Consider the following 12,574-nt stretch of genomic DNA (forward strand, 5'->3'; position numbering starts at 1 on the left):
TATCTACTTATTTGCCACTTTATTGGTAACACCTACCTTTTACATCCAGTCACTGGCCATTTCATTAAAAACACTTTCTTTATACATCCAATCACTGTCAATTTTATTAGAAACACCTACCCTCCACTTCAGCTCACTGGCCACTTTATCAGAAACACCTACATTGTACTTCCACTCAGCGCCCACTTTCTTAGAAATGCCTACTTTGTATATGCACTCATTGGTCACTTTACTGGTCACATCTTCCTTAAACGTGCACTCACTGGTTACTTTACTGGTCCAACTACCTTATACGTGCACTCATTGGCCACTTTATTAGAAACATCTACCTTTTATGTTCAATCAGTGGCCAATTTTTTAGAGACACTTATCTTGTATTTCTTCTCATTGGGAATTTTACTAGAAACACCTTCTACCTTCTACATCAACTCACTGCTAATTTTTTTAGAAACACCTACCGTGCACTTCAACTCACTGGCCACTTTATCAGAAATATTTACTGTATATATCTAGTCACCACTGGCCACTTTATCAGTAACAACTAATCCATAGGCTTACTATAAAGGTGCATTTCTACAGAGTGTAGCCCATCTGTTGTTACACACAATTTGTCACTCCATTCACCACTGTTTGGTTTCTGACTATAACAACTTTTGACCAGTGAGCACAAATATATCACAGTAGTAAAACGTATGTCATAATGTGCACACTTCACACTAACCTGTTTTCAGCTCCACATGTAGTTTGTCTGTGTTTATGTTGAAAGGTCGTGACAGGTCAAGCTCCATTTGAAAGGTCTGGCCTCGGCGAATGATGAGCTCGTTGCTGTGGTACTGGTCAGTGTTGTGCTCCTTGCGGTTGTGACCTGTTTTTGAGCTGAGCAGGTCCAGCGAACGCACAGTGAGAGGCAGCACTGAAAGAAAGAGAAAAGGGTGTTGTGTGTGAATATGTATGAGTTTGTGAAGTGACAACATGTCCTTTACAGTGGGAATGGGTGTGAATATGTGAATATTCAAATTCACTTTAGTATTTATTTATTTATTTGGGAACTTGAGTAAGGTATGTGTAGAGGAATAAAAAATGGTAATAAAATTTGTATTATTTCATTTACAAACACATTTTTTGGTGCAGAACATGAGGACACAAGCTGCTGATGTAAGCGGTGAAGTAACGTTTAACAGAGCTTTATATTAAAATATTTCAAACAAAAAGATGACAAATTTGTACTGTTAATTTTGTTTTTTGTAATCATTTTGTATATCAACTAATATTATGTGAAATCAATGGTTTTCAGACTGGCCCCAGGCAGTCTACTTTTCTTTTTTTTCCAACCGAACTCACAACATATACAACCGGTTTGATATTTACACTCTATTTCCAAAAGTATTCATTCACCCTTCCAAATCATTGAATTCAGGTGTTCCAATCACTTCCATGGCCACAGGTGTATAAAACCAAGCACCTAGGCCTGCAGACTGCTTCTACAAACATTGGTGAAAGAATGAGTCCCTCTCAGGAGCTCAGTGAATTCCAGCATGGTACCATGATAGGATGCCACCTATACAAAAAGTCCAGTCATGAAATTTCGTTGCCACTAAATATTCCACAGTCAGCTGTCAGTGGTATTGTAACAAAGTGGAAGCAACTGGGAATGAAAGTTTCACCATCTAATGCCAGCCTGGAAATGTTGCTCTTGGCAGTCTAACAGAAATTAAGAACTTCCATAAGCACTGTAACCTTTACCTTTCCTGTGAACCATTTTGAATGTACACAGACAGTGTGGTAGTAAGTAAATGCTCACCCTTCAGCTCCTTGTCTTCTGTATGAGGTTGGGGTGGCTCAGGGCCTATTGCTGGTTTATCCTTGTCTGTGGTGGCATTTTCTTCATTGTTGACACCACACAAGCTGCTCTGCCGTCGACAACAACAAGGGCAAGCCTTCCGTAACCAGCGGCGACAACCCCCTTCCCGCTGCACTTCCACGGCAACCGTCTCCTTCTCAGGAACCGCATGTCCGTTGCTCGCAGTGGCACTGTGGAAACGGCCAATGGTCGATCCATCTCTGGCTGCCATGTTCAATCCTGGCATTCTGAAAGACAGAGGAGAAAAAGATGAAGCAATTGAATGAAACAAGTTCATCAACACTGATTTTGTTACTCATCTGTGTTGCTCTTATAGTCTTACAGCTTATAGTGATAATCTGGCAAAAACTAAATCTCATTTTTGACCACAAAGTGTTACGTAATTTACATATTAATTGTCTGACATCTCTTTATCACTTACAGTTAAATATGTTGTTTTACTGTGCCTTTTAGACTGATACATCATAAACTCTGATGGGTTGTCCTGTATTGTGGCTTATTCAAAAAGCCCTCCACTCCTTATAATTACAGTGTGAGTTGGCAAGGCTAAACGGATGTAGGCTGAATAGGTGGATATATGGAAATGCATACATTGTGACATCATGAAAACCATAAAATCAAAACAGGGAAAATAAGTTTCACAGCTTATTTTCCATATATAGGCAGTATGGACTGGGGTGTGAGCATAAAGAAAATTCATACAGGCACTTTCATAAATTATATGAGTGATCAACAAGCACAAATAACTTTAATATCTGTGGTGTATTTACTCTCTCAAAATAGTGAACTCTATAGTCCATCCATCCATTTTCTAAGCCACTTCTCCATCAGGGTCGCAGGGGGGTGCTGGAGCCTATCCCAGCAGTCATCGGGCAGAAGGCAGGATACACCCTGGACAGGTTGCCAGTCCATCACAGGGCAGACAAAGAGACACAGATAGTCACTCACACCCAGGGGCAATTTAGCATGTCCAATTGGCCTGACTGCAGGTCTTTGGAAGGAAACCAGAGAACCCAGAGGAAACCCATGCAGACATGGGGAGAACATGCAAACTCCACACAGAGAGGACCCCGGTCAGGGAATCAAACCCAGGCCCTCCTCACTGTGAGGCGACAGCACTACCCACTGTGCCACCGTGCCATTCTATCGCATTTACATTTAAAGTAAAACACTCTTTGGTTAGTGCTTCATTTACTTGTTAATATAGGCTATATTTATAATTAATACAGTCCTTAAAAATGACAAACCATGCACAAATGTACACACACACATTTTCTAAGCTCCTTATCCTTCTGGGTCACGGAGAGAGCTGAAACCTATCCCAGTAGTCATTGGATGGAAAGCAGGATACACCCTTGACAGGTCACCAGTCCATCGCAGGGTACAAACCATGCAGTTTGTTCAAATATCTTTATAACAGATTGACCAGTTTCAGTACTTTTTTGTGTTATGGGAGATTCAATGAGTCTTGAGCTCTTGAGAAACTCTTGACTTTCTGAGCAGGAATGACCAATTGGAGGGTCTTTCACACAGATTTTCCCACTTGGTGATCAGAAAATTTAGACAAGCAAGCAAAGCATGGAAATGTCTTGAACAAGTCTTGGCTGATTCAGTAAATCGTTAGATACTTGAAAATTCAAGGTAAAAGGAGCTCAAAAGCTGTGCATGAAACCCTATTACATTACCCTCTGCTGCCTGTTATTAACGTAATTGCCCTCTCCTCAAGAGCTATAAACTTAATTTCAGGCATCAGGTCCTATAAACACATGACTGTATACAGACAATTACAGCTTTAACTGGTATATACGCCTTAGACAACATGAAATAAACATCAGGACATATCTCGGAACAATCAGAGTAATAACTGATTCATATCACACCAACTGCATTTCACAGTGAAAGAGAATATTCACTAGTGTGACATTCATTTAATCTCAGCGGAGTCATGAGACTGCAGAATCAGAAAGAGTTAACAGTACACTAATGTGAACCATGTGCGGCTCCCAGCTGGCTACACATGATCATGCTCTCTCTCTTTCTCGCTCTCTCTCGCTATCCCTCCATCTCCCAGCCTTTAACATTTTCTTGTATTTTCTCTACATTTCTTTTCCCACAAGAACCACATTCCATAGCGTCACTCACCACATCTTCCCGCCTCTCCCTAATTCATGTTCTTGCAAACATAAACAAACTTTAAAATGCTGCACAGACACTCAAACTGTGCAAAACTCAAGTGTAAGTCTCTCTCTCTCTCTCTCTCTCTCTCTCTCTCTCTCTTTCACTCATTCTGTCTGTCTCTCTATCTTCTTTCTCACACTGTATTATATAACCTATACAGACCTCCCTTGCATTCCTATCTTTACAGTCTTGTGGTTAATGTTAAACATGTCCAGTGTCTGTGTTGTATAATGCTGGGTGCAGTGGTGTAGCACATCTATATCAGGAAAACGTTGCTACTGTTCTTCACTAATGTGTAGATATCATGGTATAGTGTAACACCTCTGCATTCTATGCTGTAGACTGGGGTTCAATCCCCTGCTTTGACAAGCACCCTACACTATACCAATAAGAGTCACTGGGCAAGACTCCTAACAATACCTTCGCCTACCTGTGTAAATTAATCAAATTGTAAGTCGCTCTGGATAAGAGTGTCAGCCAAATGCCATAAATGTAAATATAGTGCAGTGAATGATTTAGAGAACAAACATTATCCAAAAATCATTAAATTCATCCTCCGGTTAACTCCTTAAATTCCAGGCTTATTATTCAGTAACTACAGGGACTTCTGTGCAAACTAACTGAGCTATTCTTAGGTTATAGAAGTATGTAGTACAGGCGGATCCTGGCCATGCGAGGGGTTAAAGTATAGGTGGAACAAAAAATTTATTTTCGATGCAGCAGCATTCTCTATTAAAAAGATTCTGAACTGACTAACAAACTGTCATAACCAGATTTTCAAATATGCTCTGTGTTTCCACTGGGAAAAAAAAAACCTCACACAGACTGTGATAGATTATAAGGTATACTTTGGCACAGCCAAATGCATCTGAATAAGGCATGCATGTTTGCAGTCACAAATAGGTCACAGTTTCCTGCATTTATGAAATGCAAGTACTGAAACCATAGCAAACATGATCCTATGGTAAAATTAATTTTACTTTAATGACTACCTTGGCAAATTGCTAACATACTACCAGGAAAACCAGAGACACTCAAACTAAAGGCTTTTACACAAAGAATATTTGTATCCATGCAAACCTCTGCTGGTGACATGAACTCTAATCACTGTCGTCTCTTGCATCTACATGATGACAACCAAGAGTCGCAGCGACATGAAAAGGATCAGAAAAGCTGCTAAAATGGGGCTCAGAAGGGGCTGCAACCATCCAGATTATGTATGGAAGCACATGTAGTTTCAGTGATGAATCCCTCCACGTTACTTTCACATTTCCAAAATGGAGAGTAGCCTGCCTAATGTCACCATTTTCTCATGCTGTGAGAGTAACTGTATTTCAACTCTCTTTGGTGGGAAAGAACTTAATTTATTAACCCAGTTCATCACTGAGCTCTTTTGTCTGGAGCTTGTCTTTTCGTTGTGTCTTTATGTGTATTTTAAGCATAATCGGTAGGTAGACCTAGGCAAGGTTGCATGATCAGCTACAGCCTTAGTAAACAAAGTGTTAATTTTACATACATGAAAGCATACTTTGTGCTGCATTTATGACAACAGTAAATGATCCACTTGGGCCTTGGAAGAGACGTCTCTCAACAAGTTTAGACTGAGTTCTATTACTTTATTCACTGAAGGTCATTTTTGTATGGGAGGCCCATTAAGTTCATAGTTATGCACCTCTGTCTGGGTGTATATGCTTGGGCATGGACCTAGTTGGAGCCATCACAGATGCAGATGTTGGTTTGAAAGCCAAAGTGGAGAAGGGGGGATGGCCTCCATTGCCCATGTGTATATGAATGGACACACACAAGTGTGTGTTGGAATGGATGACTCCCTGAACCGCTCCTCCTGTAACCATGACTACAGTTACCCAGATAAGGCATGCAGGAGGAGAAGCATGCATGAGACTCAAAGCACTACCCTTGTTTTATGAGGAGAGAGAGGTATGTATGTGTGGGAGGGACAGAGCAGTTAGGATTTCTATGCACTTTCTGCGTAACATTGTGAAATCATGACTTAAGACCTGAGTGCAATTAACAAATACCATTTGCTGCAGCCCAAACCCAGAGTTCCCAGCAGACTGAACCCCCTTTGAAAAAAAGCATGTGAATCTCAGACTTTCTCTTTAGTCATGCTCTCCTTAATGGAGCCATGCACAATGGTGAGAAAACTAGCAGTGTGCATCAAACCCTTCACATTCTTCAGTTATGAAATAACTCATTCATGGCAATATTCAGCTCAGTCATCAGTCATAAGCCATTCATCTTTCTCCTTTCAGTCATAGCAGCCAACAGGAAAAACATTTCCAGAAGAGGAACTGGTTTGCCTAAAAAGAGTCAGGGCCAATAAGGTCACGGCTGTAAAGTTGCCCAGGGCTAAAGTGCAGGAGCCACATTGTTCCTGTGAGACAGTGTTATATGTCTTTGGAATTTTTAAAATTATGATGGTTTAGTGGACGCTACATTCACAAAACTATATATATTGTGCTTTTGCACCACAATATGATTTATTTTTGTTACAGAAAAAAGGCATGCTGGCATTGTGCTTTTAATTTTTTACCATAACAATACTACAGTGTCTGGTGAAAGCACAAGACAAATATGTCAATAGACTGTTAATACTCTTTCTGTTATTTGTCTTTTTTAGGTTGGCCTTAGTTACTTAAAATATACATAAAATAAAATTGCAACTAGTTGCATGTTGAGCTGCATAATCCCACAACTAACATGAAACTCAGCTGCAGTTGCAGCAACAGTTGCAGATGGATCAACTTTGCATGTTTTATGTTTTACATACGTACAGACAACCTTGACAAAAGCAGTGTGTCTGTTAATTGTGTTAGAATACATAAACCTGTGGCTGCTTGGAGTTAGGGACATGCAGTTTTCCCCTTGAAACCACAGATATTCCGCTAAATACGAAGCCCCAGTTTGTCAACAGGCCATTTCCTTCCTTCACCAAACAATTACATGATTTTGTAGATACAAAATATCTGATGCCGTTTGCTCTATTGTTCTCTATAGTTTTGCACATAGATTAGTTTTCACCCACTATCACTGTTGGTGACATTTTTCCTGCCTCTTAAACAACATCTGATTTCTGATCATGTTACCGTGCACTAGCAAGCAACTATTTTAGCCAATAATATTAACTGACTACACCACCTACCAAGCTAAACACTCGGCTAGCTTAAAGACCCTTCTTGAATCTCACTCAGAGATAGAAGGAAAATGCACTGATTTCTGATTCCTATTATGTGTACATGGACAGATGTATCTCGTTAGCTGATGTTGTACTAAATCTGGAGATATACTGTAGAGCTATTTGAAATTACTGACATGGTCATGCAAAACAGAAAGGCGCACAATGTCAAAAAGGGTTAAATGCTGTTTTGTACTATTATGGCAATTTGCATTAGATATAAGTACCAGGTCACTAACAACTCCCATGTTTTTATTGGTTGATTGTGCTTTAAACTAATCATACCTAGTCCATTATCACTTGTTCCCTCCCATTGCTCACATTTTTTTTTTTTGTCCTAAACTCTTTCACTCTGCACTATCAACACATATCTGTGACATCTATATGCAGCTAGTAATCTAGGTCTGCATTACCCTGTTGCCCTCTGATGGCTTAAATAAATGTGTATGTCTGCTTCTTGGCTGGTCTTCTATTGCTGTCTAAAGTAACCCAGCTGTTGGTCAGAAGCCAAGAACTGCAGCTGCTGGGGTAGAGGAGTGAGTCCAGGCCAAACACACTACGACAGGCCTAATTTAGAGTACACTGCTTTACAGCACCTATCAGATTGTGTTGCAGTCAATAGTTCAGTTTTATATATTGCAGAAATACAACCAAGTAGAAAAAAATAACAAAATACCAAAGGCGTAATTCAGTTCTGTCCATCCATCCATCCATCCATGGATGGATGGTATTTCATAAAATCTCAAATATGATGATTTGATCTGAATCAGCTTTTGTGGTATAATTCAGAATCAGTTCATGAATACACAAATATGAGCAAAATTTACAACAAAATTGGCCGGCAGTTGATTTTTCAGCTGATATTTATTATTATTTTTTTAAATACCTGAATACAAGTAAAAACATTAATTCAGTGCATTCCATACTCAACACTGCAACATAAATAACATTATCTGCATTATATGTTATAGTCTAAATTGGCTTTTTAATAAAAGAAAAATCCTTTTTTAATAATAAGGTCATCTAGTTTATATTGAAAGTGACGAGCAACTGACCAACAAGTGTACTAACTTGACTCACATAATAAAAATATAGGAAATATCAGGATACATGTTAATATTACAATATTACAATATTTAGTTTATTTGGTTTGATACGGTTGATACGTAAGGTTCGTTAAAATAATAAAAAAGCACCACTAGTGCCACATTTAGAAAGTACTATTAAACACTGTCAGTTAAATATTGAGATAAATATTGCACTAAATCCAATTATACAGGTTTAAATATGTGCCTTTGTAATGAAAACTGCAGTTGGTCACAGATACTGACAATATCCATGATTAGAAAAGCATACTGCCACATAATTTACTGTGATACAGACTGTCATATTGCTCAGCCTTACTGGCTCACATCTTAATGTCAAATATTACAATACAGATTGGCCAATACTTCGGTCAATTGCTATACTGTTGCAAAAATCAGACAATTCCGATCTAGGCCAATTCCAATCATGTGGCCCAAACGTACACAGCTGTGGAATGTAGACCACAAAAACAAAATACCAAGCTTTTCATGGATTTTTATGTTGGAAAACAGCCAGGCAATTTTATTTTGGCCAAAAATTAAGCACATACTTGTTGACCATTAATCAATTACAAGTGAGTATAACCGATTATTACATTCCACAGTCAATGCAGTTGAACCATCACAACAAAACTACAGTAAGGGCTACTGGAAAAATGTAGCAGTATGCTCATGTTTCTGTTCTATTTTCTGTCTTTGAGTGGCCATGGTACTGTTTCAATGAGGCTCCATACCAAGGTTGATAATGTGACAGTGTGTGTGTATGTGTGTGTGTGTGTGTGTGTGTGTGTGTGTGTGTGTGTGTGTGTGTTTGGGTGTGTGTGGATGTGTGTGTGTGGACGTGTGTATGGGCATATAGCAGTTTTATGTAGTGCCTAATTACCTCATTCTCACTCTCATTTAGACCAAAACTACACCCACTTTGCAATACTGTGGTTCCGCTGCACACTAGAACTCTCATGTTATGAGTAAGTCCATGGCAATCTCATCATTCACATGTCAACAGACAAAACAAAGAATGACCAATTCAAGTGACGGAGTATAGGTCTGTCAAGACTGTATGAAATCATTAAATTACACAACGTTTAATCGTGATCACACTTTTCCACTTCCACATTCCACACTGACTCTGAACACAGCAGTCACTCTGCGATGATGCAGAACGTGAATAACCCAGAGGTGTAGTAATTCACTCATCAAGCCTTCGTAAGAAGATATGACTATATGAAGTTACCGTTTTTTTATACAACATAATTAGGATGAACTCTGACAATTCACTGTATGACTCAGGACTTACAGGCAGATGTTTCTTCACTCAGCCTACCTGCATCACTATGTACAATTTATAATAACCATATGCAAAATGGCTTGCTTCATATTACATCACTTTAAAAAAATGTGTCTCCATGTTTGTAACTTTTTATCAGCATCATTAATGATGAAAACTACTTAAAATGAAAACTTATACATTAAACTCCCTCACACTTTAAGAATGTTTTTGCCGTGTCCTGTATTAAAATGATTATTTTGGAGACATTTAAAAATTGCTGCTGACATTTACAGTTATAAAGTTACATATTATTGTTTAAGCAACAAAACATTTTTCAAAAATGGAAACTTCATCGGAGAAGCAAAAGATGTTGCTGCTAATGTAATGACATATTTTAAAGCTTCTGTCTGAAATTTTATACTGCTATGGCAACAAAAGATATTTTGCTTCTTTTTGTTTCCTATTGGTCAATTCATCATGTAATGTTCACCTATTGTATAGACTAGCTGCCATTTCTGCAAAATAAAAATTTAAATAAGTAAAAAAAAAATACTTATTTTCTATTTTTTTTGACAGCAATTCTCTTTCAATACAGAGCCATGCTGGTCTAATACTTGCAGAACTCAAATTCAAAATGAGCATATATTTTTCAAAAAACAATAACATTTCTCAGTTTGATATGTTGTCTTTTAAGCATTTTCAATTAAATATAGGATTTACATTTTTTACACATCATTGTATTTTGTTTTTATTAACATTTTTAACAGCTTCCCCACTTTTTTGGAAACAGGGTTGTAAACCCTGTAAGTTATTAACTGGAGACAAATTCTAAAAATTTTAAGAAATTTTTTTTTAAAAAATTTTAAAAAATCAATATCTTAGCTACATAAGTCTGAGGATTGGTATAAAATCCCACCACTACAGGCATTAACCACCTGGAGGTAAATTATTTTCTGTTGATTTGGCCTATATGTTATGTTACAGAGGTTTTACGATTTTTATGATGGCATTTAAATCAGTTATAAGGAATAAATTAAAAGCCCATATGCTATAGGCTTTCATGTAATGCTTATTTTGTTGGCTAATCAGCTCCTAAGAAGTTCAGCCCAATCCGGTTCTCATGTGCAGTTCATCCAAAGACAACAGTGATTGTGTTTAATGTTCCCAATACCATAAGTTCACTTCCCACAGGATCAAAATGTCACTCATAAAAAACACCCGTCACAGAAATAACAATTGCAGATTATGGAAGCAAGAGCACCATGCCTGGTTTAATTTTACAAAGATTTCCTTTAACATGCCCAAAAGGAAAGGAAAGATTACCACTCTGAATTCCTAAAAACAAAACTCAATCAAACCTACAAACCACCTTGGATGCTCGAAATAAAATTGATTTTGTCTTAGGTGAGTTTTAGGTGGGCAGGCAAGTCAACACTTATAAGTGTTATTTTTATTGATGTTAATGCTGCTTTTATTGTAGCAGTTGTACAGAATTGTTTTATATAGAGAACGCTGCATTTTATCACAGCACAGCCATCTTTGTGGAGAGATGTGAAGTATTTTCAGAACAGGAGGTCCTCAACCATCCCCTTTCACTCCTCATTGCTCAGTAGAAACTCAACACTGAGTCAAAATTTTACACACACACACACACACACACACACACACATAGAGAACAGTGCCCTAGATAATCTAATAATAGAGTTACAGGGACAAAATAGTTTATATTCGATTATATTAGTTACAAATATCAGAGATGATCTCATTTCTGCCAATGGGCCACTTGGAAGCCTACAAAAAAAGAGGCAATAGTCTCTCTTTCCTCCTTTAGTTTTGTTCATTAATTTATTTGCTGCTGTAAGAAAATACTGTATCCAAAAATGAGAGCTTCATAGATAAACAGAAAAACAAGTCATTTTTCATAATTTCCATGGGTCCATTCCTCATTAAATGTTTACACAATAACAGATGACAATTTAGTGGGTTAAAAGTTAACAACTAAAAAGTTAACAATTGAGTTAAGAGGTTTTCTTTTGTCAGGGACAATATACTTTTATTCTCTTCTTCATTTTCCTTCTTCCTCCTTGTTTTTGTCTCACCTCTCCCCTCTGGTGGGTGTTAGTGTTGGCCTGGTAAAGCCCTGCTCCTATTGTTGGAATGTGATAGGGCACAAGCTGGACAGCAAAGATAAGGCCACATCAGTGCAGACCTTCATCTGACCCGTAAAAGTATCCCACCTCTACCCTCTCTTTTACTACCTGCTGAGATCATTTCTTCACATAGCCACATTTCTGGGCACAAGGCATTCACAGCATTCATACATGATCGCAAGGGTGGGCAATATGGCAAAAATATAACATCACGATACGCAATATGTATTATGATATTTAGTTCTTATATTTAGGTTTTGCGAAAAATATTGGAACCGACAAAATGTGTGAAATAAATATTGACAAAAAGTCAAAGTTTGCAAAAAATAAACTATTTATGAAGATTGTTGTTTTCACTCTCTCTATAATTGGTCTAAATCAGACTTTTGTGTGGTACGGAGTTTAGTGTTCTAGACGTACAGACTATACTGGCTCAAATGTAAACAGTTCAGGATAATACTCAATGTAACTGTAATATACTCATGGTTATAACTAATGAAAATATTCATATTTACTAATAATCTTATCTTGATTTATCAATTACTAAAATGCATTTACCATTCCTGGCCTAAACAATAACATATTGTGGTACTGCTCACCTCTGTATGAGAACATACTGTATGAGACGGTGATGAACAAGTGACTGACTGAGATCATGATTACACAATGAAACACCTTCATCAAAGCCAAGAATGGAACAATTCACAAGACACTGTCTGTTATGTGAGAATGATGCCAGGTGTTGCCTATGTGAACATAAATGCTGTGTTGATTCTGTCTGTGAGCATTAATGCTCTTGACTGGAGTTTGCAGCAAAGAATTTCCAATTAAATC

The 12,574-nt window shown here is 37.8% G+C and overlaps 1 protein-coding gene across 1 annotated transcript in view; it reads right to left on the minus strand.

Annotated features, from left to right (window-relative positions):
* Nucleotides 1–12,574, minus strand: part of tgm1l1 (transglutaminase 1 like 1) — a 33,794-nt gene that overhangs the window by 16,346 nt on the left and 4,874 nt on the right. The window contains exons 2-3 of the mRNA XM_017697080.2: nt 1,802–2,088; nt 722–913 (exon numbers count right to left, since the gene is read on the minus strand). Of these exons, the coding sequence (XP_017552569.1) occupies nt 722–913; nt 1,802–2,087 (478 nt within the window). The 5' untranslated portion in view covers nt 2,088. The remainder of the gene's footprint in view (nt 1–721; nt 914–1,801; nt 2,089–12,574) is intronic.

Source organism: Pygocentrus nattereri, chromosome 19 (genome assembly GCF_015220715.1).
Source record: "Pygocentrus nattereri isolate fPygNat1 chromosome 19, fPygNat1.pri, whole genome shotgun sequence".
In the NCBI taxonomy this organism is placed as follows: domain Eukaryota; kingdom Metazoa; phylum Chordata; class Actinopteri; order Characiformes; family Serrasalmidae; genus Pygocentrus; species Pygocentrus nattereri.